At 42.7% G+C, this 26944-nt stretch overlaps 1 protein-coding gene across 1 annotated transcript in view; it reads right to left on the reverse strand.

Annotated features, from left to right (window-relative positions):
• Positions 1 to 26944, reverse strand: part of LOC126195251 (uncharacterized) — a 137484-nt gene that overhangs the window by 79463 nt on the left and 31077 nt on the right. Inside the window, exon 2 of the mRNA XM_049933778.1 lies at positions 7192 to 7540. Within this exon, the coding sequence (XP_049789735.1) occupies positions 7192 to 7518 (327 nt within the window). The 5' untranslated portion in view covers positions 7519 to 7540. The remainder of the gene's footprint in view (positions 1 to 7191; positions 7541 to 26944) is intronic.

A 26944-nucleotide genomic window follows, 5' to 3' on the forward strand; every position in this document is an offset into this window, starting at 1 on the left:
GTTCTTATTTCAATTTCCAGGAGTGTATGGAAATACGTATATATGTATGTATGCTTCATTTCTCCTCCTAAACCACTGGGCTGGTTTCAACTAAGCTTGTTATACGCAGCACGCATTGTCTGCACAGAGCCGGTGTGGTGGTACGCTGTGGTGGTAAAAACCACCTATCAAAGGGATGGGGCTCGGGGTTAAAAAGTAGTGCAGCCCACAAACCTCAAATACTCACATTTCATTCAGCCGGTATTTGAGACTTGCAACAAACAATAAGCATAATTTCTGATCTCTACAAAACTTTTTTTCCCCGACAGCCCCCACAAAATTATGAAAGGAAAAAATTTTATTGCCTACTCCAGCTTTCGATGTTCATGCAGAAAACTTCCACATCAAGCATTATGTTTTAATTTGTTACTTCTTTACTACTAACTGTATTCGCAATATATTTTGCAGATAGTATTCAGATATACCACTCAGTGTACCTGTGAAATCATATCATTGTACAACAAGCTTGAGGTGATATGAAGTCATAAAAACTAAGATGCCTGAAAAACTGTCACATCATACATGACATTTAGATTTCTTACTTCTTTGCTACTAGCTCTATTCGTAACACATTTCACAGACAGTATACAGATATGCGCTCATGTATCTACAAAATTACATCATTGTACGACGCTTGGTTCTGGAGATAAGATGTCAAAATCATTAATCTGTGTGAAAACGGAACTCCAGTGCGAAAATCGCTAGAGATACGGGTGAAATATGAGAATAAATATATGCAAACGACAGGGTGACAGTTATTGAACTATATGAAATAAAATCACCACAACTTCTGAACGGTCTGCGTAAGTAAGTTCAAACTGCACGGTTGGTCGCGGAACACGATGGGAATTAGTATGCGCATGCATGTTTTGGTTTAGCGACGAAGCCCACTTCCATTTGGATAGGTTCGTCAATAAGCAACTTGGAGCAGTTGGGGGACTGAGAAACCTCATTTCGCGATCGAGAAGTGTCTTCATCCCCCAACGGGCGACTGTTTGGTGTACAATGTCCAGTCACGGAATAACCGGTGCGTTATTCCTTGATGGCACGGTGACCAGCGAACGGAACGTGGAAGTTTTGGAAGATGATTTCATCCTTATCATCCAAAACTACCCGGACTTCGACAAGACGTGGTTTATGCAAGACGGAGCTCTACCCCATCGAAGCAGGAGAGTGTTTGATGTCCTAGAGGAACACTCTGGGAAGCGCATTGCGGCTCTGGGGTATTCAGGGGCCACTGGCACGGGCCTCGATTGGCCGCCATACTCTCTGGATCTGAACACATGTGACTCTTTTTTGTGTGGCTGTTTTAAAGACATAGCTCCAAAACCATTGTTGAGCTGAAAACAGACCTTCAGGAGGTCATCCACAGCATCGATGTCCCGACACTTCAGCAGGTCATGCAGAATTTCGCTATTTGTTTGCTCCACATCATCGCCAATGATGGCAGGCATATCGAACATGTCATAACCAAAACCAGAATATCTATAATGACGTTTACTTGTCGAAAAAAGTGTATGAACGCCGTAGTTTGTAACTAATTAACGTTTTTTTCATATAGTTCAGTAATTGTCACTCTGTTTATTAGACACTTGTGAAATATATTTGACACTTGTGTACGTTGGTAAAGTCACGGGTAAAAAGTTGATCTTAAACTCCTGTAAAGATTTCAACAATGTTTGGTTCACATATTAATTACTGTCTGGAAAGAAAAACTGTGGAGTTGAGAACTATCAGCCTCCTATTGTGAGAGGGTGATAATGTGGAAAGAGAAGGAGGAGGAGGAAATGGGCATGGTGACAGGGTGGAGAAATTGACAGAGAGAGGGGAGAGGAGGAGATGGACAGAGAGAGAGGGAGGAAAAGATAGAGGGGGTAGGAAGAGATGGACAGAGGTGGAAGGAGCAGATGGACAAGGAGAGTTTGGAAGAACAAATGTACAAAGAGAAGTGGGACTAGCAGGTCGACAGAGAGAGGAGAGGTGGAAATGGGTAGAGAAATAGAAGAGAAGATGGACAGAAAGAGGGGAGGAGGTGTTGGACAGAGAGAGGGAGAACGAGAGGGGCTGAGAGTGTGGGAGGAGAAGATAGACAAAGAGAGGTGGAAGGAGGAATGAGAGAGAGAGGAGATCTAGAGAGGACAAGAGGAAATTAAAAGGAGAGGCAGAAGATGGAAAATGGGGGAAGGAACAGATGGGCAGAGAGCCCTGGAGGAGATGGACAGATGGTGGAGGGTCGACGGGGTAGACAGAAAGATGGTTCAAATGGCTCTGAGCACTATGGGACTCAACTGCTGTGGTCATAAGTCCCCTAGAACTTAGAACTACTTAAACCTAACTAACCTAAGGACAGCACACAACACCCAGCCATCACGAGGCAGAGAAAATCCCTGACCCCGCCGGGAATCGAACCCGGGAACCCGGGCGTGGGAAGCGAGAACGCTACCGCACGACCACGAGATGCGGGCAGACAGAAAGACAGGCTGAATGAGATGGACAGACAGTGGGGGATGGTGGAGGGAGTGGACAGAGAGAAGGGGGAGATGGAGATGGAGGGGGGCAGAGGCGATAGAGAGAGGGGGAAGGAGATGAACTAATAGAACTGAATTAAATACATACCTTGGCGAGGGCAGGTACTGATATAAAGCAAAACATTAAATTACTTCTTTCTTAACATTCGCGCTAATATTGTCTCACACTGATAAGTACAAAATCTGCTGGTTATGACGACCACGACCTTTGTTACTCGGCAAAAAACTGTGTATGGTATTTCATAATCGCCGCGATGACAACTTGTACAAATCTCTCTTTCTCCTACTACTTCATGATTCCTGACGAGACCTCTCATGCAGCCCAAAAGGTAAACGTTGAATGGAGTCAAATGCGGTGACCAAATGAGAGGTAATATAGTTCTTCTACCTCTCTTCAGATGCTTACCGATGGTAACTGCAAATTATATTAGTCAGTCATCGAGCTGAATCGACATTTATTCACGGATGTTCAATGACACTTTTTCCAAGAAATGGGAGGGACACCATACAGGAATACTATCCAAGAAACATCAATGACTGACTTTAAAATGGGAGTATATTGTATCCTTGGACAATGGAAAGGAGCACTATGCAGATGTTATGCTCTTATGTAAAACTTCATCTACCAAGTCCCATCTACAACCAACGGAGATGTGTAACAGGACTTGTGGAATATCGTTGACATAACAAAAGGAGTCGAAGAGATAGTACACCCTTGGCCAACAGGACTATTTTTCTTAATCTTTGTATTGACGAGATACGATCACATAAGAAGTTCAAATCCTGTTTTCCCTTGTTGCGTTCTACTTTTCCAGTGTTCTTTCATCTTTCTCCCAGGTTGTTTTTCCCTTTCTGCGGGCCATGTTGCCCCTAATTCTTATTCCTTTTGCCTCGAAAGCTTTCTAAATTTAGTATTTTTTTCATAGAAAAGTGTGTTTCAGGTCCTTTTCGTATTTCTGTAATCCTGGCTACTTTTGACGTGTTTTCCAGAAAAAGTAGGAAGACTGTTCTCATTCATTTTGTAGTCCGAAAAAGATTAACCTTTGCTTCCCCATTACTCATGAGATTTGCTGTATATTTTGCTAGATCTGCTCATTACCCTCATTATCCAGCCGTCGCTAGTTTGTAATTAACCTATAATTTTTGTAATAACCCGTCTTCCAAGTATCTCTATTCTGTTCAGCTTATTGTTCGTCACAAAGGAATTATAGATATATATTCTTGTCTTAGTAATATGGTATAGTGTTTTAGTTTTGTGTTTCCAGAAATTCACTTCTTGTCATAGATATTATTTGCCGCATGATATGCTATGTAGATTTTATTAACTCTTACAACTGTTACAAATTTTTATAGTCCGTTCCACTGTAGGGTTTCTCCAAGATAGTTAAATTTACTGCCTCGCACTATTTTACCTATTTGTGTTTCTATTTATTTTGAGGCAATTTCTGTAGTTGTCATTATTTTTTGTTCAATAAAAATTCTGATACCTATTCTCCATTCTTTCCAGAAGATTCATTTGACTAAGTGCTTCGATGCTCTTGAAGCATTTCAAAATCGTCTACAAAACCACACAGTTTATCTTAATTCCATTTGATTTCTTTTACAGAATTATTGCTTCAGTTTTATGATTTTTTGATCCAAATTCCAGATTCTAACATTTTTTTTTTCTAAAACACGGTTAAGCTATGAAGGTGATAAGCCTTCCTTTTGTCTTACCTCAGTTTTTATTTCAAATAACTAAGATATTTCTTCCATAAATTCCAATTTAGATACCGTATTTCTCAGAACGATGTCGATAATTTCGCTTCAACACTAAATTCTACAGTGATTTTATCCATCTTTTCTCTGCTAACAGAATCATATGCTTTCTTGAAATCAATAAATGGTAGTAACACAGGTTAGTTGATTAATATTTAGTGTAATACATTTTGGCATACAAAGGATCTGTTTTACTTTGAAATTCTGAACATACACAGATGGAAAAAAATTGCAAACCAAAAAATAGTTCATATAGACTAAAGAAATTTTGGGAATATGTTTGTCTAGGTAACATATTTGAGAGACTGACTTTGCAAGACGACAGGTTAGTTTAACGGTGTGATCAGCCATTGCAAATGTAAAATGCTGGCACATAAATAACCGGTGGAGCTCCCTAACTCCAAGAATGTTTAATTCAAGCATTCAAACGTCCATGCACTGTGTTGTACAACGCCGCCTGTTAATTTGTGGGCTGGAGATCCGTGCCTGTTACACTTAGTCGGTCAATACATGGACGGTTAATGCTGGTTGTGGATCACGCTGGAGTTTTCATCCGGCGACGTCCCATATATACTCAGTTGGAGACAGATCCGGTGATCGAGCAGGCCAAGGCAACATGTCGACACTCTGTAGAGCATGTTGGGCTACAACAGAGGTGTATGGTCAAGCGTTGTCGCCGGCCGCTGGTGGCCGAGCGGTTCTGGCGCTACAGTCTGGAGCCGCGCGACCGCTACGGTCGCAGGTTCGAATCCTGCCTCGGGCATGGATGTGTGTGTTGTCCTTAGGTTAGTTAGGTTTAAGTAGTTCTAAGTTCTAGGGGACTTATGACCTCAGCAGTTGAGTCCCATAGTGCTCAGAGCCATTTGAACCATTCAAGCGTTGTCCTTGCTGGAAAACTTCTGCTGGTATGCTCTTTATGAATGCCAGCACAATAGGTCGAATCCCACAATGACGTAGAAATTTGCAGTCAGGATGCGTGGGGTAACCAAGAGAGTGCTCCTTGTTTCATATGAAATCGCACCCCAAGCAATAACACCAAGTGTGGCTCCTGTGTGTCTAGCACGCAGACAGACCCTCAACTGGTCTCCTTCTAACCAACACATGGCCATCATGGCATCGAGGAAGAACCAGCTTTCATCAGAAAACACGACAGACCTCCACCCTGTTCTCCGATGTGCTCTCGCTTGACACTACTGAAATCGCAAATGGTGGTGGTTTGAGGTCATTGGAATGCACGCTACAGGCCGTCTGGCTCGAAGCTGTCCTTGAAGTAACCAATTTGTAACAGTCCACTGTGTCTCTATGGTGCTGCAGATGCAGTATGGTGCGGCGGAGCCATACGTAGAATACGATTTTCGTCCTTCTCTGTAGTGCCACGTGTCCGTCCGAAGCCCGGTGTTCTTGCGACTATACAATCTCGTGACCACTGCTGCCAACAATCATGTACAGTACCTACATTCCTGCCAAGTCTTTCTGCAATATCACAGAAGGAACAATCAGCTTCTCGTAGTCCTATTAGATGACCTCGTTCAAACGCAGTCATGTATTTATAATGGGGTCTTTGTCGGGTAAGGGCATTCTTGACTAACATCAGCTCACCAGATCCAGTCTCAAAGGTAACTAACGTTCACGACCGTTGCAGCTCGTAATTACAGTAAACCTGACTTGCATCATCACAGTGGCGCTACTAGCGCCATTCTTATGCGACTGGTGCAAAATCTGAATAGACATAATTTTTCAAATCTACAAACACGCCTACCAACTCTCATTTATGTCATACAGCTCCTCCTTAGTGTTGCGATATTTTCCGTCAGTGTACTTCAGATGTAGACTCTCGCTTTTAGCATTTTTGGTGGTAGTTCATCTTTCTAACCTGTTGTTGTTGTTGTTCAGTCCTGAGATTGGTTTGATGCAGCTCTCCATGCTACTTTATCCTGTGCAAGCTTCTTCACCTCCCAGTACTTACTGCAACCTACATCCTTCTGAATCTGCTTGGTGTATTCATCTCTTGCTCCCTCTACGATTTTTACCCTCCACGCTGACCTCCAGCGTTAAATTTGTGATCCCTTGATGACTCAGAACATGTCCTACCAACCGGTCCATTCTTCTTGTCAAGTTGTGCCACAAACTGTCCATTTCTATTCAATAGCTCCTCATTAGTTATGTGATCTACCCATCTAATCTTCAGCATTCTTCTGTAGCACCACATTTCGAAAACTTCTATTCTCTTCTTGTCCAAACTATTTATCGTCCATGTTTCACTTCCATACATGGCTACACTCCATACAAATACTTTCAGAAACGACTTCCTGACACTTAAATCTATACTCGATGTTAACAAATTTCTCTTCTTCAGAAACGCTTTCCTTCCCATTGCCAGTCTACATTTTATATCCTCTCTACTTCGACCATCATCAGTTATTTTGCTCCCCAAATAGCAAAACTCCTTTACTACTTTAAGTGTCTCATTTCCTAATCTAATTCCCTCAGCATCACCCGCCTTAATTCGACTACATTCCATTAGCCTCGTTTTGCTTTTGTTGATGTTCATCTTATATCCTCCTTTCAAGACACTGTCCATTCCGTTCAACTGCTCTTCCAAGTCTTTTGCTGTCTCTGACAGAATTACAATGTCATCGGCGGACCTCAAAGTTTTTATTTCTTCTCCACGGATTTTAATACCTACACCGAATTTTTCTTGTGTTTCCTTTACTGCTTGTTCAATATACAGATTGAATAACATCGGGGAACTGGTACGTTAATCGTAGATGCAAAGCCCAACAGTTTATAAATTTCATAGTTTGAAAAGGCGCCTGATTTTCTGATGCAACACAGAAGGCGCGCCGCATTAAGTAGTCGAACTGACCTGCTGAGAAAGTTTCTGGAAGTCGCTCTCGCGCCAGGCGACGTGGCACCGGCGATACACGCACGTGCTGCCGGTTTCAAACACACTCACTGTTAGAGTGAAACGGTCGAAATCCCTTGTTCCTTCACGGTAGATTGCAACTACGTCGCAACTGTTGGTATAAGAAACACAGACCACTCCGAGCAGTCTGAGCACGTAGGAGATGCGACAGGACCACGGTCCCGCCCTGGGGTGACAGATGGCACCCGTCCAATGCAACAACCAGAGCAGGTAGTCCAAGCTGGTCACCTGCTCTGCAGCTGCGGCTAGGGACGCCGTAGGCTCCATGTTTCTCGGAAACCAGGACCTCCTGTTCACAGAAGACATCTGTCACCAGATATGCTTAACGTAACGCCAGAAAGGCGCTTATGACATAATATTTGGGTGTCTAGCAACCATAATTCAACTTTTAGACATGCTGCTACATACACACATATCTGAGCAATTTGCAGTACCAAGATAGAATGGCCTTAACTTCGTCCTAATTCGAATGATATACCAGAAATATGTGATAAAGACAGCAAAGCTATGGCACACACATAGGACAAGCAGAACCCTCTCATGTACCAGAAACATGTGATGAAGACGGCAAAGATATGCCGCACACAAAGGACAACCAGTGCCCTCTCATGTGTGACTTCAAATACGAGGGATGGAACTTAAATCTACATCTACATCTACATCCATACTCCGCAAGCCACCTGACGGTGTGTGGCGGAGGGTACCTTGAGTACCTCTATCGGTTCTCCCTTCTACTCCGTCTCGTATTGTTCGTGGAAAGAAGGATTGTCGGTATACCTCTGTGTGGGCTCTAATCTCTCTGATTTTATCCTCATGGTCTCTTCGCGAGATATACGTAGGAATGAGCAATATACTGCTTGACTCCTCGGTGAAGGTATGTTCTCGAAACTTCAACAAAAGCCCGTACCGAGCTACTGAGCGTCTCTCCTGCAGAGTCTTCCACTGGAGTTTATCTATCATCTCTGTAACGCTTTCGCGATTACTAAATGATCCTGTAACGAAGCGCGCTGCTCTCCGTTGGATCTTCTCTATCTCTTCTATCAACCCTATCTGGTACGGATCCCACACTGCTGAGCAGTATTCAAGCAGTGGGCGAACAAGCGTACTGTAACCTACTTCCTTTGTTTTCGGACTGCATTTTCTTAGGATTCTTCCAACGAACTATTTATTCACAACCAATTCACAACCAATACAAAAGACTTACATGTTTGCACCTGTTACTGTCCTTCAAAGTAGTCACCAGCGATGTGTAGAGCCCGTTGCCAGCGATGTGGAAGGAGTAGTATACCGTTAGCAGAGTCTATTCTGTTGATGGTGCGAATGGAGCGGTCTACTGCCAGTCGAATCTTTGGAACAGTTCTGAAGCGAATACCACGAAGTGGTTCCTTCATCTTCGGAATCAAATCAAAGTCACAAGGACTTACGTCCGCGGAGTATGGTGAATGGTACAGTACTTCCCAGTCCCATCGACCGAACAGAGCAGCCACAGCTTGCGCTGTACGCGCCCGCGCATTGTCGTGCAAAATGATGGGTGGGTTGCGCAGAAAGTGTCGCCGCTTCTTTCGCAAAGCTGGTCGCAGGTGATGCTCCAAAAACGAACAGACGAACAGTGCATTGACGGTCTGCCATGGAGGAACGTAATGAGTTGGGGTAACACCATCACAGTCGTACACGAGAATCACCATAACTTTCACCATAATTGGGCTCTGACGCCCTTTCGACTTTCGCGGTGAACCATAATGACGCCATCGTTGGATTGGCGTTTCAGTTTTGGCTTCGTGGCATTCGCTTCAGAACTGTTCTAGAGATTCGACAGGCAGTAGACCGCTATATTCGGACGATCAACAGAACAGGCACTGCTAACGGTATACTACGCCTTCTACATCGCTGGCAACGGGTTCTACACAATGCTGGTGACTACTTTGAAGGACAGCAACAGATGCAAACATGTAACTCTTTCGTATCGATTGTGAATAAATAGTTTCCACTATTTAAGTTCCAACCCTCGTATCAGTGTTACACCAAACTCAGTAAGTGAAAAGCCGTCAGTCGAAGTCGAAACGTAAAAGAATGTGTTCAAATACCTCACCGATATCAAAGGTTTTTTAAGGCAGCAGTCGTCTGATTAGTTTGACTGATCTGGTCTGCCTCCAATTCCTCTCCTGGGCCAACCTCTTCGTCTAAGAGAAACACTTGCATCCAACGGCCTCAGTAATTTGCTGGTTATATTCCATTCTCTGTCTTCCCCCACCATTTTTACGACCTACATATTTCTCTAGTTCGAAGACATTCATTTCCTAATTTCTTAACACACACTCTATCAGTATGAGAGTGAATTCGATCGGGTCAGAAAATCGCCGCCTGATTCGAATGCTTGTAGGAGGACGTGAAGCTTCGTCCTTGATGTTGGCTTCACTATGGTGCACTGCAACAACCATAGCCCTCTTTCAAGAGGATTCGATTCAGTCCGTTGCTGGCTGAGCTAGTGTGACGATTCCGTAGGAAGTCTGAAACAACCCGTAACGTTGCGAGAAAAATAAAAACAACCGCTATAAGAGGCTGTTTTTAGGGCACAGAGTACTGATACTGGTGCAGTCGACTCCAGATGGTGTATTTCAACACCGAACTGCCGAACAACAGTGTTGAGGAGTAGGCTATGCAAGCCTACACTGAGAAGAATAGTAGGTACAATTACATTCATGTTCTTCAGAGTTACCTTGCATGCTGACAAATGAAAATATCTGGGATATAGTGACTCGGTAGTTTTTTTTTTCTGAAAAGGCTGCTTTTTGAACTCGCAAACTGACCTTATTGAAGGAGGCTCCCGTATCGTATACTATATTCCACGAAGCACACGCGAAGGCTTTTCAGTACGTGAGGGACTCACACCCTGCTAAAATATCATCGCTAGAGATCATGAATGATTATTTAATCACAGTCATTTGAGACGTTCACATAAGTAGTATGTGCTATTAAATTTATTTAGTTATGAATGTACTTCGCAACGGCCTTGCCTCAGTGGATACACCGGTTCCCGTGAGATCACCGAAGTTAAGCGCTGTCGGGCGTGGCCGGCGCTTGGATGGGTCACCATCCCGCCGCCACGTGCTGTTGCCATTTTTCGGGGTGCACTCAGCCTCGTGATGCCAATTGAGGAGCTACTCGACCGAATGGTAGCGGCTCCGGTCAAAGAAAACCGTCTTAACGACCGGGAGAGCGGTGTGCTGACCCCATGCCCCTCCTATCCGCATCCTCACCTGAGGATGATCCGGCGGTCGGATGGTCCCGATGGGTCGCTTGCGGCCTGTAGACGGAGTTAGAAAATGAATGTACTTCACGTTGTCGCAATTTTCTCCCTCGATATCAAAGACATTCTCTTTTGTCAAAATTTAAACACAATATGTGATCAGCGCCAGAGCGTTGTGCACACTTAGGAAGAGAGTTGCAATGTTCACATCTGCAGCATGTCGTCGGGGAAGTTTATACGGTCTTGAAAAATTCAGTGCAGTGCATATTTCATTGTCATACGTAAAACAAGTCAGAGTGAAATCCTTTGGTGATTCTGCTACCTGCAAAGAGTATCGACCGATGAGGAAAAATCATAGCACTTCATTGTAACCACCCTCACTCCATATCATGATTCTGAAGCATTTTGATCGAGCGATTTGAACTTACCCGAGATGTCCTAAAGGTATCCAATAGAATATTAGTGGAAGACTTAATGTTAGTACGTCTGCTCACCTGTACCTTAATGTCTCAATTTACAGTTTATCCGACGCAAAGTCAACACTCTTATCATCTTACAGACAGTTACAGATATGTAAACCATATTCTATAGATTATCCTCTGTAAAGGGATAAGTACTTTTAAGCATGATTAATTGTAATTAATATTAATTATATTGTATTTTATCGACTAAATAAAAATAGCTTGCAACATAATGAAACTACTTGTATACAGAAGCCGATCACGAGAAAGATCACTCTGGATTTCAGAGAAATGTAGAAACACGCGAGGTCATGGTAAACCTACGATTTATGAGGTTAACTGAAGAAAAGGCAAACCTAAGTTCACAGCGTTTGTAAATTCAGAGAAAGATTATGACTGGATTGACAAAAATACACCCTTTGAAAGCGGTACTACTGGTAAAAAGAGCGAAAAGTGATCTCCAGCTTGTACGGAAACTAGACTACAGCTATAAGAACCATAATGCATGGAACGAAAACAGTTATTGAGGAGCGACTGTGACAAGGCTGTAATTTCTCCTTGATGTTATTCAGTCTGTATAGTGAGCAAGTAGTTAAAATAAAGGCAAATTTGGAAATGGAATTAAAGTTCAATTAGAAGAAATACACTATGTGACTAAAAGTATCCGGACACCCTCAAAAACATACGTTTTTCATATTAGGTGCATCTTGCTGCCACCTTCTGCCAGGTACTCCATATCACAGACCTCAGTAGTCATCAGACATGGTGAGGGAGCAGAATGGGGCACTCCGCAGAACTCACGGACTCCAAACGTGGTCAGGTGATTGTGTGTCACTTGTGTCATACGTCTGTACACGAGATTTCCATACTCCTAAACATCCCTAGGTCCACTGTTACCGATGCGATAGTGAAGTGGAAACGTGAAGGGACACGTACAGCACTAAAGCGTACAGGCCGACCTCGTCTATTGAGTGACAGTGACCGCCGACCGCTGAAGAGGGTTGTACATAAATACATTAATCCTTGTTCCATAGGTCATGAATACATTTAGTAATGGTGTGGAACGTGTCACTTTAACATAAGTTTTTTTAACATAATTTTTTTATTTTTTATTTTTATTTTTTATTTTTTACAGTTACTACTTCATATCTAAGAATCCATCTATTGAGTAGAAGGAGCTGTCATTCAGAAATTCTTTTCATTTGTTTTTAAATGTTGGTTGGCTATCTCTCAGACTTATAATAGTATTTGCAAAATGGCCAAAGATTTTTGTGGCAGTATAATTCACCCCTTTCTGTCCCAAAGTAAGATTTAATCCAGAACAGTGAAGATCATCCTTTCGTCTAGTGTTGTAGCTATGCACTTCGCTGTATTTTTGAATTGAGATGGGTATTAATGTGTAATAGGCAGACATCTATCCAGATCATCACACAGGAATTCCAAATTGCTTCAGGATCCACGGTAAGCACCATGACAGTTAGGCGGGAGGTGAGAAAACTTGGATTTTATGGTCGAGCGGATGCTCATAAGCCACACATCACGACGGTAAATGACAAACGAGAAGTTCATAAAATAAATCTCTACCATAAATACGGCTGTTGGTAAATTATTGCATCAAGAAATATTGAATTTCAGCATCACCGATGGAGGGCGCCACGAACTTGTATGTCATTTTCAGCCAGATGTCTGGATACTTTTGATCACATCGATGACGTAATTCAGTCAAAAACGGTAAAGAATTTGTAAGAGCAATGGATATTATTAATAGTGGTCTTAAAGTAGGTTACAACATGAACATCGACGAAAGTAAGCCACGCTTGATGGAATGTAATGGAATTAAATCAGGCTGACTGAACTGTATTAGGAAATGAGATATTATTATTTTTTTTTAATATGCGACTTAACTTCAGAGGTCATCAGTTCCCTAGAACTTAGAACTACTTAAACCTAACTAACCTAAGGACATCACACACATCCATGCCCGAGGCAGGATTCGAACCTGCGATCGTAGCGGTCGCGTGGTTCCAGACTGTAGCGCCTAGAACCGCTCGGCCACTTCGGCCGGCGAAATGAGATATTAAAGTTATTATATGAGCTGTGCTAATTGGGCAGCAAAGTAACTAACGATGGCCGAATCCGAGGGGATATAAAATGCAGACTGGTAAAAGCAAGAAAAGCGTCCCCGATAAAAAAAAAATAGTTTTCATCAAATATAAATTTAAGCGTTTGTAACTCTCTTCTGAAGGCATTTGTACAGATAGTAGCCTCCACGGAAGTGAATGTTAGACGATAAGCAGCATAAACAAGAAGAGAACAGAAGCTTTGACACCGTAGAATACAGACTTCACGGTGACTGGCCGAAAAGCCTGTCACTAGCCTCTATTGCAGCATGATCAAGCTCAATGACAGATGGTGCACCTCCAGCAGTCAAAGGGTTAACTCATTAGGATTAAACTGCAAAGTCTCCTAGTACGGAGAACAGCACCGAGCACTGGCAGTTAACGCTTGCGAGCGATTTGAGGGCAACGAAGTACGCGCTATTCCTGCCAAATAGCTTGTACCATGCCAATTAACTTAGCTAGGGAATAACTAGGAGTCTCGGCTTCACCGAAGACGTAGAAAATGTATCCGACTGGTGTTTAACAGGCGAGAGATGATGTTGATGTTTGGTTTGCGGGGCGCACACCTGCACGATCATCATCGCCCGTACACATTCCCACTCTGTACGCAGTCCAATCTTGCCACATTCGTGAATGATGATGGAATGATGAGGACGACACAAACACCCAGTCCCCGGGCAGAGAAAATCCCCAACCCGGCCCGAGATCCCGTGATCCAGAGGTAGCAAAGCTAGCCACTAGACCACGAGCTGCATACAACTGACGAGAGAGATTGAGAATAAATTCTCAGGTTCACAGCTCGCGCCGACATCCGCCACTGCCGCCGCTGACGAAAGGTAAACAAACACCGAACCTGGTACCATCAGATCCAGTGTTCACACTTGCTACTGTCCAGGAGATTATGCGCATTCTAGCCCAACCATCGCGCGACGACATTCGACATGCTAGTACAGCCGAAGTCTCCTTGGCTATAATGCATTCCGCTGCTAGGAAAGCCCCTGGTCATGATGGCATTCAAAACCGTGTCCTCCAGAAGTTCACGGATAAAGCTACTGAGTACCTAACACACATAACGAATGCTATACTAAAACACCAACACTTCCCCGCCTTTTGGAAGACGGCCAAGGTCCTGATATTCAGGAAGCCGGGGAAAGACCACAGCCTCCCACATAATTACCGACCCATCAGCCTTCTGAGCTCGCTCAGTAAGATTGTTGAGAAGGTGATTCTCAAACGCATCACTAGGCACTGCATAACAAATGGAATCCTGAGACCGGAGCAATTAGGCTTCAGGAATCACCACTCCACAACACAACAACTCTTACGGGTCGTTGAACATATAACGCATGGCTTCAACACAAACAAAGCAACAGGGGCGGTGTTCCTGGACATCGAAAAGGATTTCGACCGTCTATGGCACAACGGCCCCATTCGCAAACTCAGCGACACGGGATTCCCCGACGGGCTGGTGCGTCTAATACACTCATACCTCACAGACAGGAGTTTCAATACTGACGTGCAGGGAAAACAACAAGCCACGGTATACACGCGGGAGTACCCCAGGGAAGCATCCTAGGGCCCCTACTGTTAAACTTCTACATAAACGATCTCCCAACCACACACAACACAATGAAGGCAATCTACGCGGATGACACAGTCATCCTCACGCAAGATTGGAAACCATCAAACATTACGTCACGCTTACAGACTGCACTCAGAGTGGCTGAGCCTTGGTTGGAGAAATGGCGTGTTAGAGTAAACGTCGACAAGTGCGAAGCCGTTCTGTTCACTAGAAGACCAAAGCAACTGCGCAAACACCGATACTGCAGACCAATAACTCTACATGCACGCCCAATGCGTTTCCGTGAGAAAGTCAAATACCTCGGTGTCTGGCTGGACCGGAAATTACTCTGGGAGGACCACATACAACACATGACCAACCGAGCTAGCGCGAGGCTCAAATAGCTCTACCCTATGCTCAACAGGCGTAGCACAATGAACAGAAGGGTGTCGAGGTCCATGTACATGACACTTATTCGACCCCTGATGACGTACGCAGCTCCTGTCTGGGGATACACTGCGCCTACACGCCTGCGTCGTCTGCAGCTCATACAGAACAAAGTACTCAAAATCATAAGCAATGCTCCACGATACACACGCATCGCGGACCTTCACCGGGAATACCGACTTGAGACTCTCACGGAGGTAATCCACAAACTCACCACAAGACTATACAGAAACTCCAGACATTCGCAGAACCCGTTTGTTCTGAATCTGGGGAACTACGACTACAACCATAGATGGAAACATAAAAGACCAAAAAACATACTTGTAAGGACCTAAGATCTTTGGCGAAGCACACGCAAACACAACGGTACAGGTGAGCCTCTGTTAATCAGACGCCGTTACTGGATATCCAGCTGGAATACGCTGCCGAATAACTCACGCAGGGAAGCCATACCGTACACTGCATGCAGACAAGCTCCACACATCCCCCACACAGTGAGATGATCTATGGCCGATCTCCCACTACTGTATAACGATCTTGATTGTTCCAGGAATGTAGCGGCTGCAGCAACTGGGATACATCGCCATCGCTTGCCACGGTAATGATGCATGATACCCATACTAACAAATCCAACCTTGCATGAACTATCGCAACTAGTAAGCCACTACTACTCTTACTACCCATCCCACTGTCGCAGAGATTTTTTTCCCACGGTACGAGCCTTGGCACTTTTTTCCCTCTGCTCTTCAAATCGCTACCCTCACTCGCGTTTCGTCCACTATCTATCACCTGATAGACCGTGTTAATGCGTTGTCTTAACCAGACGCACGGATAACATCACAGCCCAGCATCCTGTGATCCACTTACTAGATAACTAACATATTTACGGAGGTGACAGTAGAACTTTTGGTTTGGTCACCACGTTGGTGCGGGCGTGGAGGGGCCCCATCTCTATTCTTAACACGCGCGTTCGCGCCACGCCAGCAAGTAATATTCATTTGACACTCAGAACTGCGCTCGTCTCCGTCACGCCTATATTTTTTTTCTGGATTCAACCATGACCTGTAATTAAACATATTCACGATTGTCGGGCCTAATTGAAGAAGAAACAGGAGATGTCCGATCTAACGAAAAGGATTGACCAGCCACTGTAGAGTTATGAATTGTTTTAGCTGTGCACTTCTCTTTAATTGCTCTTTATCGATGCCCATTCAATTTTGGGTATTTTCATCGCGCATTTTAGCGTAATTGATATCTCTGGCCGCAACTTTATTTAATTTGTTTGTATGTTTATCGACCACCAAACATGGTAATCAACCATCTTAGCACTGAAGAACCTTATCATAGTCAGGAATGTGGCTTCACAGTTGTGAAAACTCATTATTAATATTTTACCATTATGTACGTAATTTTGCTAACATGGCTACGTTATGAAATCATACTTAGAGTAAAACTAAATCTTGATAACGAAAATCTAAGATTTTCATTTTTTGCTGACATATAGTTATGCCATAACCTGTACACTAATTTCTGTTGGCGATAACGTTTCCTTTACAGGGAGTGTAGTGGAACCGACATTGAGATCATTGTCTGATTACATCACTGTCCGTACTGCTGCACTCTTCTGAACTTTGCATGTGGAGGACGGTATCTTCCTAGCTTGCAGGCAGTAGGTTCAACACCAAATTCCTAAAACACTCACAGAGCATCCTTGTGCAACTGTGGTAGGAAGATAGATCAGAACCAGTCCCACACGTGTTAGATACAGACATTAGCTATTGTTGTTTTCCAGATGTCAGGAAATACAATTAAAGATTCAGATTTTCAGATAACGGAATAGAGGATGGAGATTTGAACATGAACTTTCTATTCAATTGTAGTAGTTAGTTCGCCTAAAATGCGATTCTATTTCAGTTACAATGTTTTATGTAAGTATGCTAATTACTCCAAAATTAAATGAGAGTAGGTGTTGCCTATATATTTTCGTCACTTACTGTGTGAATACTTTCAACATTTCTACAGATTTGTCATCTAATTTATTAGGGTCAGCAATCCGATGGATGTTTACATACGAAAAATAGTAACAACACTTTAAATTACTGAGTTTTCTTAGTTACCAGTTTTTAGTTCAGCTAATTGTACAAATTCAGAATAACCAAAAAAGTAACAGACAGTAAAGTTAAGTTGAACTAGCCCTTGGTCAATATTATAGGTTTATCGGTACTGTAAACATGTAATATAAGTGACAATATCAAAGATATCACAAATTTGCAACGGAAAAAATTAGGGAGGGGGGGGGGGGGAGGGGGAAGAAAAACGTAACATGTGGAAAGGATCCTCCTGCTTTATCACAGGTACACGAGATAACAATGTCATTCTTCATGGACGTCGCTTGTGGTGTTGGAATCGTTGCCGACATACCGAATGATAAAATTTTGAAGCTTTCTTCATCCCAAAGTGCGCTCTAATCTAGGGACCTGAATGGGAAGTTAGAATAAAGTTTATTCTGGTTGGTATGAAGATAAAAATTCATGTTTTATTTGGAGTATTGATGACACTGTTACACAGTTTCGGCTGTACAGCCATTCTGAAGTGTGACGCAAATATCGTTATGTACCATCGTTATGATCGACAGAAAGTGCAAAATGGCTAAGCAGGGATGGCTAGAGGACAAATGTAAGGATGTAGAGGCTTGTCTCACTAGGGGTAAGATAGATACTGCCTACAGGAAAATTAAAGAGACCTTTGGAGAGAAGAGAACCACTTGTATGAATATCAAGAGCTCAGATGGCAACCCAGTTCTAAGCAAAGAAGGGAAGGCCGAAAGGTGGAAGGAGTATATAGAGGGTTTATACAAGGGCGATGTACTTGAGGACAATATTATGGAAATGGAAGAGGATGTAGATGAAGATGAAATGGGAGATAAGATACTGCGTGAAGAGTTTGACAGAGCACTGAAAGACCTGAGTCGAAACAAGGCCCCGGGAGTAGACAACATTCCATTAGAACTACTGATGGCCTTGGGAGAGCCAGTCATGACAAAACTCTACCATCTGGTGAGCAAGATGTATGAGACAGGCGAAATACCCACAGACTTCAAGAAGAATATAATAATTCCAATCCCAAAGAAAGCAGGTGTTGACAGATGTGAAAATTACCGAACTATCAGTTTAATAAGTCACAGCTGCAAAATACTAACGCGAATTCTTTACAGACGAATGGAAAAACTGGTAGAAGCGGACCTCGGGGAAGATCAGTTTGGATTCCGTAGAAATGTTGGAACACGTGAGGCAATACTAACCTTACGACTTATCTTAGAAGAAAGATTAAGAAAAGGCAAACCTACGTTTCTAGCATTTGTAGACTTGGAGAAAGCTTTTGACAACGTTAACTGGAATACTCTTTTTCAAATTCTGAAGGTGGCAGGGGTAAAATACAGGGAGCGAAAGGCCATTTACAATTTGTACAGAAACCAGATGGCAGTTATAAGAGTCGAGGGGCATGAAAGGGAAGCAGTGGTTGGGAAAGGAGTGAGACAGGGTTGTAGCCTCTCCCCGATGTTATTCAATATGTATATTGAGCAAGCAGTAAAGGAAACAAAAGAAAAATTCGGAGTAGGTATTAAAATTCATGGAGAAGAAGTAAAAACTTTGAGGTTCGCCGATGACATTGTAATTCTGTCAGAGACAGCAAAGGACTTGGAAGAGCAGTTGAACGGAATGGACAGTGTCTTGAAAGGAGGATATAAGATGAACATCAACAAAAGCAAAACGAGGATAATGGAATGTAGTCAAATTAAATCGGGTGATGCTGAGGGGATTAGATTAGGAAATGAGACACTTAAAGTAGTAAAGGAGTTTTGCTATTTAGGGAGTAAAATAAGTGATGATGGTCGAAGTAGAGAGGATATAAAATGTAGACTGGCAATGGCAAGGAAATCGTTTCTGAAGAAGAGAAATTTGTTAACATCGAGTATAGATTTAAGTGTCAGGAAGTCGTTTCTGAAAGTATTTGTATGGAGTGTAGCCATGTATGGAAGTGAAACATGGACGATAAATAGTTTGGACAAGAAGAGAATAGAAGCTTTCGAAATGTGGTGCTACAGAAGAATGCTGAAGATAAGGTGGGTAGATCACGTAACTAATGAGGAGGTATTGAATAGGATTGGGGAGAAGAGAAGTTTGTGGCACAACTTGACTAGAAGAAGGGATCGGTTGGTAGGACATGTTTTGAGGCATCAAGGGATCACAAATTTAGCATTGGAGGGCAGCGTGGAGGGTAAAAATCGTAGAGGGAGACCAAGAGATGAATACACTAAGCAGATTCAGAAGGATGTAGGTTGCAGTAGGTACTGGGAGATGAAGAAGCTTGCACAGGATAGAGTAGCATGGAGAGCTGCATCAAACCAGTCTCAGGACTGAAGACCACAACCACAACAACCATCGTTAAAATATAAATGATCATTAGTTGTTTATTCGACAGAACAAAATTAAAATTAAGGGCTTACTTACTCAAAGGTATATATTTCGATTATAGTCATAATTTATGATGTTAAAATGTAATAAGGTAAGGTAAGGAATGAGGAGGTTCTGCGCAGAATCGGAGAGGAAAGGAATATGTGGAAAAACTAACAAGAAGAAGGAACACGATGATAGGACATCTGTCAAGATAACAGGAACTGACTTCCATGGCACCAGAAGGAGCTGTAGTGGGCAAAAACTGTAGAGGAAGACAGAGATTGGAATACATTCAGAAGATAATTGTGGACGTAGGTTGCAAGTGCTACCCTGAGATGAAGAGGGGAGAAATTCGTGGTGGGCCGCATCAAACCAGTCAGAAGACTGATGTAGTTGGTTAGTTTGGTATGTAATAAAGTGCAATTAGAATTGAAAATTCATCAGTATCCAGTGGGGTATAACCTCATAATTATAGTGAAGTATTTTATTACATTACCTGACTTTAAAATGACACTGAGCATTGCTTGTTTTGCTGTCACGTAACATACCACTAGTCATTGTATTAGTGTACTGGATTAAAAAATTGTGACACCTTGCGGGTGAAAAGTGTAGACATAGAAGGTGTAAGGGGTCCGCAGGCCCTTACTACTAAGTTTGCGCTCACACAGGTCGACAGGGCAACTATCGATTAGTGTGTCGGGTCGCGAGAGCGAGAGTTGAATCAAGTAGTGCTGTGTTGGGTGGGTTCCCGCGAGGCGGGCAGAGAGCTGTTCAGAAGCCAGCAGTGGTTGATACAAATTACCGACAAAGGGAGTGGCCATCGCCGCGGTTTAACCCCTTTGTATTAGTATTATACGGGAAAGTGAAGAAGTTTAATTAACAGAGTGATTTCAGTGATATTTGTGTGCCGTTATTGAGATTCCGCGTCTACCGCGCCGGCATTATTTGGATTACAGTGTTGGATTACAGTGATTGTATTTTGCGTGTGACGATTATGAGTAGCGAGGAAACCTGTGCTGAGATTAGCCGTTATTAACAGTGTATTGACGAAGGCAGTGGCTGTCTCCTTATCTTTGTGTTTTTGGTATGAATATAGGTCTTGATTAGTGAAGCTGTGTTTGTTGTTCTTCTTGCCACCAGACAGTACATTATTACAGTATTTGCGAAGGACAATATGGAATGTAACATCTCCTGAGCAGTCCAATCCGATTGCCAGCCCCATTAGGTACACGGTCACATTAATTAACTACTTAATTTGGGCTGCTATTCAGATCCCGAACGAACAGGCTATAACAATGAATATAAGGGAGTGTTACACCCTTGGCTTACCGTGAAAGGACTAGTGCAATTTTCGGACGAATAGTAAAGAACAATAGATAATTTACCTTGCTTAACGCGAGAAAATTAATTTTTCAATTTGGATCGGGACAGTGCATAAACTTTAAAATCGCGACAAGAACAGTGCATTTTTGAACAATACGAAGTAATAATATCTTACGATTGTGACTAAACTGTTTTTTCTTGCTATATTAAATAGAACAATAGTGTCAATAAACTGTGTTATAATGTGCAAATGCGTAAATCCGCGCGAAAAACTGTGAAAAGTGGACACTAAAGAAAGACACGTGTGAACAGTAAAATAACAAAACGAGCTAAGATTTCGTCACGAAAGTTGTTAAAAAGGTGTTTAGTGGTAGCATTTTGACTGAAATTGCTTTTTGAATAGTGAAAATCGGACAGCTTCGTGTGGACCCATAAACTGTTATGCGGACGACAATGTATGGTGGCGACGCAATTATTGAGTGACGTCACGCAGACCCGTGTAGCAGTTGCACCAAAGAGCTTTGATCCGCGAGGTGATTTCACACGACACCCCACCACGGAGCGGCCGGCTGAGCGACGCGACTTCGAGACACCGAGCGCAGTCCCGGCATCTAGCGGCCAAACTACAAACTACGCCCGCCTGCAGCGCCACGGAGCGGCCGACGGAGAACCACGACGTCTCGCCACGTATCTTCAACTTCACGCAGCTCCAGCGGCAGTACAGCGCCACGCCCACCTCAAACGTCAAAACATCGCGACTCGCGGTAACGTCAGTTGGTGAGTGAGGACGACTGGTTGACATAACATTAAATTGCAGTGTGCAGTCTTCGCGATAAATAAACAGTTTTTAACTGAATCTCACATTAGGAAAAGTGCCCAATTACAGTAATTTCCGAAAAGTTTGTGAAACATACTTTGGAATATTGCATACTTATTTATGCACACTGCGCTGTCTAAATGGTAATTGTTTTTGGGGATTTCACATTTATAGATTTCATGAGTATTGTGATTTATCTTGTTTAGAACATTTTTTTTTTTTACATTAACTGTGTATGTGAAAATTGACATTTGAAGTTGTTGAGTTTTGAGAGTTGTGATGTTCGGTACTCATGCATGTTGTATCATTTTGGGGATTAACTGAAAAGATTGCAGGTACTGTGTGATTAGTTTCATGATAATTAGGAATGTTTTTGGGTTACTAGAGGTTATTTTGTATTACTTGCCTGTGCATTAAAAATAAACCAAACATGTCTACTGAAGATAAGCAGGTCTGTAAGGCAGTAGTTGAAAGGAAAGGGATAGGACAGGAAGACAGAGATGATTCAGGAATTAGTGATTGTGGATTGTCATTAGGAAGCCCAACAGCACATTCAACTAATTATCCCGAGACACCGGGACAAACGACGAGAGCTAGGTTAGTTTCAGAGGATGCCGATAGGTGGTCGATGTTGGTAGACCTGATAAAGAAGAGTTCGCAAGAAACAATAGAATCATTAAAAAGTTTACAAGAAAATAACTCATCGTTAGAGAAGCGTTTACAAGAAACTAACGCATCAGTAGAGAAAGGTTTACAAGAAACGAGAGAATCACTAAAGGTTCTACAAGAAAATAACGCATCATTAAAGGAAGATTTACAAGAAACTATAGCACAAGAGATCAAAACATCGCAGATGAAGATGGAATGTAATTTGAAGAAGGAAATGCAGGAGCTACAAGAACGACTGAAGATGGACATCAACGAGAAAGAGAAGAAGCTACAGGAGAGCATAGACCAAGTCCAGGGAGACGTGGAGAAGGTGGGAGGAAAGTTAACAAAAAAGATAGAAGACGATATTGAAGAAACGAAAGCCAAATTGGGAGAAATAATCAACGAAGTGGAAACAAATTGCAATCATCGAATCGCCGATGTGACGCAGATGCAGAGACAATGCAATGAGGCGGTAAAGGGGATAGGAGATAGGCAGAACCAACTAGCTGTCAATCTGAGAAGTGCTATAGCCGTGCAACGAGAAGAGGATAACAAGAGGGTTGAAATGGAGGTCAAGCAGTTACAACAGGGAGTGCAGCAATTGGAGAGCAAGACAGAAGAAATTGATAAACGAATTAGCAATGCCACCTTAGCCATTGGGGGAGGTAAGGTCGTTACATCGATGAGCAGTGATAATCGGTGCATCCAAAATAATACAGGGCAGAAATTTAGACCGAAAGGAGGGTTGCACCCAATGATATTTAAAGAATGGCTAAAAGGAGTTTTCCCAGCACATCTTAAGGACTCAGACAAGATTCAATTTGCAATAGATAGAATGGAAGGTGAGGCCTTCACTTGGGGAGTCAGGAAGAAGGAAGGGACTACTAGTTATGATCAGTTTGAAGAGGAATTCTTGAAGAAATACTGGTCCACAAGTCATCAATGTGCAGCAATTGAGGACCTACTCCATCGCAAATCACTTAGTACATGGAGGGGAACGCTGAGAGAGTTTGCCGAACATTTGTGGGAATTGAACGAGACCTTGGAACAACCCCTGAGTGATAACGTAATGATATCAGCGATAAAAAGAAGATTGAATCAGAAAATGCAAGAAATGATATCTGGGAGCCTAATTAAAAATAGGGAGGCCCTGATGGAGATACTGGAACAGTTGGAATCTGTTCGATCACAGGGACACAATCAAGCTAATGATCAAAACCGGGGGGGAAGTAATGACCCAAGGAATCATTTTGGTAATTCGTCTAATTATAGAGGAAGAGGTGGCAGTCATAGATACAGGAACCATGGTGGTGAACGTCAATGGAGAAATGATTGGAGAAGGAGTGAAGAACCAAGAGATCATGAGAGAGGATGGGATAGGCGAATGAATGACACGGTGCATATAGAAGAGGTGGAGAGACCGGAAAACTGAATGAACCTCCAGATGAGGTCCGATCGGGAGTGAGAGCTACGAGGACCAGGGTAAACCTACTAAGACACGACAATGGTGGAGACCTAAGAGAAGATCTACTGGAGGAAAGAAGTGGGATTCCCAAAGAACCCATGCTACCCATGATAGGGATCAAGTTATGTGGACTGAATATCGAGGCATTAGTCGATACTGGAAGTGAAGCGTGTGCAATATCCAAAAGGTTATATGAACAGATACTAAAAGTGAATGTTAGCTTGCCTAGTTTCCCAGTGAGTGGAGTGAGAATTGTGAACGCGTTGGGTGCAAGGAGTAAACCTATTAAAGAACAAGTGTTGATTACCTTCGAGATAGAGGGAGAAGAATACGAAGCAACATTTTTGGTGGTGGTCGGATTGAACACATCAATTATTTTAGGGATAGATTGGTTGAATGAAGTTGATGCAGTAGTGAGTTTTGATGAAGGTACTATCAAGGTCAAAGGAAGAAAGGGAGAAGAGAAGAGGTTAAAGTTTGCTGAGGGGAGTGCAATCGAAGAAGAGGAAGAATTCAGAAGAATAAATTTGTGTCATGAAGAGGAACCCACCACGGGATACGGGGAAGAGGAACTAGGAGAAGAAGTGTTGATATACCTTGAGGGACTAGCACGAGAGGATAGATATAAAGAGGATAAGATCAGAAAAAAGTTGGAGGAGATGACACACCTAGATGAGAGGACTAAGAAGAAATTAGCCACAGTATTATACAGGCGTTGTAAAGTATTTTCTCAACGGCCAGGCATCATGAAAGGGGTGGAGTGTAAGCTAAAGATAAAGAACCATAAACGGTTCAATATAAAACAGTATTCCATTCCCCAGGCGAAACGAAGAGCAGTAGATGAAGAAATACAGAGGATGATGGACCTTGGTGTTATAGAAAGGGCCAATAGTCAATACAACAACCCCCTATTTGTCATTGATAAGAAGGATGGAAAGGTGAGGATAGTTTTGGATGCACGAACAGTGAACAAAATCATCAAACCGGAGAGGGACAAACCAGAGACTATAGAAGAACTGAATCAAAAATTCCGAGGAGCAAAGGTGCTTAGTAGTATCGACTTGACTGCTGGTTACTGGCAGATACCATTGGCCACAGAGTCTCGCCAGTATACGGCATTTACTTATGGAGGAAGGTGCTATCAATTTAGAGTGTCGCCATTTGGGCTAAATGTGTCAGTGTCTGAATTTATAAGAGCGATGGATAAGATACTAGGCGAGGAGTTACTTAAGAGGGTCACCGTCTACGTGGATGACCTCTTGATAGCAAGCTAATCATGGGAAGAACATTTGAATAGACTGGATGCAATCTTGGCAGCTTTTGAAACCGCAGAGGTAACTGTAAACCTGGACAAGTCGGAATTTGGCAAATCAAAGATAAAATTTCTGGGCCATATAATATCCGAGGAGGGTATCTATCCTGATCCTAGTAAAATGGAGGCCATTAGAAATTTTCCGACCTCCCATAGTAAGAAACAGTTGCGAGCATTCTTCGGGGTTTGTGAGTTTTATAGGAAATTTGTCAAAGGATCTGTACTTAATGCCCCGAGTATGAGGGAATTGACTAAGGCGAGGATGCCGTGGCATTGGAGTGCAGAGTGCCAAACCGAGTTTGAGAGTATCAAGGAAGCACTATATAGTGCGGATATATTGTACCACCCGGATTTTTCCAAGGATTTTTATTTAGGAGCAGACAGCTCTGACTATGGACTAGGAATTCATTTGTACCAAATAGAGAGGAGCGAAAATGGTGAGAGTGTGAGAACAATAGCGTTCGGTAGCAGAAGTTTAAATGCCTGGGAGAGGAAATATTCGATTACTGAAAGGGAAGCATTGGCAATTGTGTGGGGGTTTAAGTGTTTCTGGTATTATTTGGCCGGGAGGCATGTGAAAGTCGTGACTGACCATAAGGCCCTTACATTTCTGACTGCAAGCAAGTTGAGGCATAGCAGACTAACGCGATGGGCCCTGGCATTACAGGACTATGACTTCGAGATAATTTATGAACCAGGAGCAACACATATAATACCTGATGCTTTATCAAGATTACCAGCGGACTCAAGAGGAATGTTGGTGGACAGGCCGGAAGGAGATGGAGTTAGAATTAACCTGATGAGGGGAGTACAGTATGAAGAGTTCATAAGGAAGTTCCTAAAGAATGTGCACAGGGAACAGAACGAGGACGAGAAATTAAAGACAATTAAAAACAAATACAGGTGTGCAGGAGAGGAAAGAATTCGCACATTTTATTATACTCACAATGGGATAGTTTATAAAAGAAACAGGGAGAGTGAGGAGAACTGGAAACTCTGTGTGCCTGAGCATGTGGTAGAAAAATTAATTTGGTATACGCACTATAGTAATGCGCATTATGGACTGAAGAAGTGCCTGGAAAAGTTGAAATTAGATTGTGCATTCAACAACATGGGAAGGCGTATACGTAAAATACTGAGTACATGTGACATCTGTCAAAAATCTAAAACGACTACAGTACAGCACAAAGGATATATGCATACAATTGTACCAACAGCAATTAAGGACATAGTTGCAGTGGACCTCTTTGGGCCACTTCCTGCCTCACGAGGGAATTACACACAAATCTTAGTAGTGGAAGAACTGGTTTCCAAGTACATAAAATTTTACCCATTGAAGAAAGCTACTAGTAGAGCCATCATTAACCATTTTGAGAAAGACTATTTTCAAAAGGTGTGTATTCCTAAGCGAATTTTGAGTGATAATGGGTCACAGTTCAGATCAAAGGAGTGGACAGGGATGCTGAATGAGCATGGAATAGAGCAAATTGCCATTTCTAGGTATAGGCCAGCTTCTAACCCAGCAGAACGAACAATGAAGGAATTGAACCGTTTGTGCCGAACCTACTGTCATAGGAAGCATGGTTCGTGGAAAGAATATCTGGAAGAGTTTGAGCGGGTTAAGAATCACCTCCCACATGATTCTACAGGGTTTGCACCATGTGAAGTATTGCTCAATCAAGAACCCGATAGTATTTTTCGTGAGTTGGTAGTCTACCCATCAGGAAGTTCATTGACCTGGGAAAGGAAACTGGAGCTGGTGGAATTAAGTATGAAGGAGAAGGCTAGGAAAAGACAGGAAAGACACAACAAGCTAGTGAAACCGATAACTT

This window comes from Schistocerca nitens, chromosome 7, assembly GCF_023898315.1.
Source record: "Schistocerca nitens isolate TAMUIC-IGC-003100 chromosome 7, iqSchNite1.1, whole genome shotgun sequence".
Classification (NCBI taxonomy): Eukaryota; Metazoa; Arthropoda; class Insecta; order Orthoptera; family Acrididae; genus Schistocerca; species Schistocerca nitens.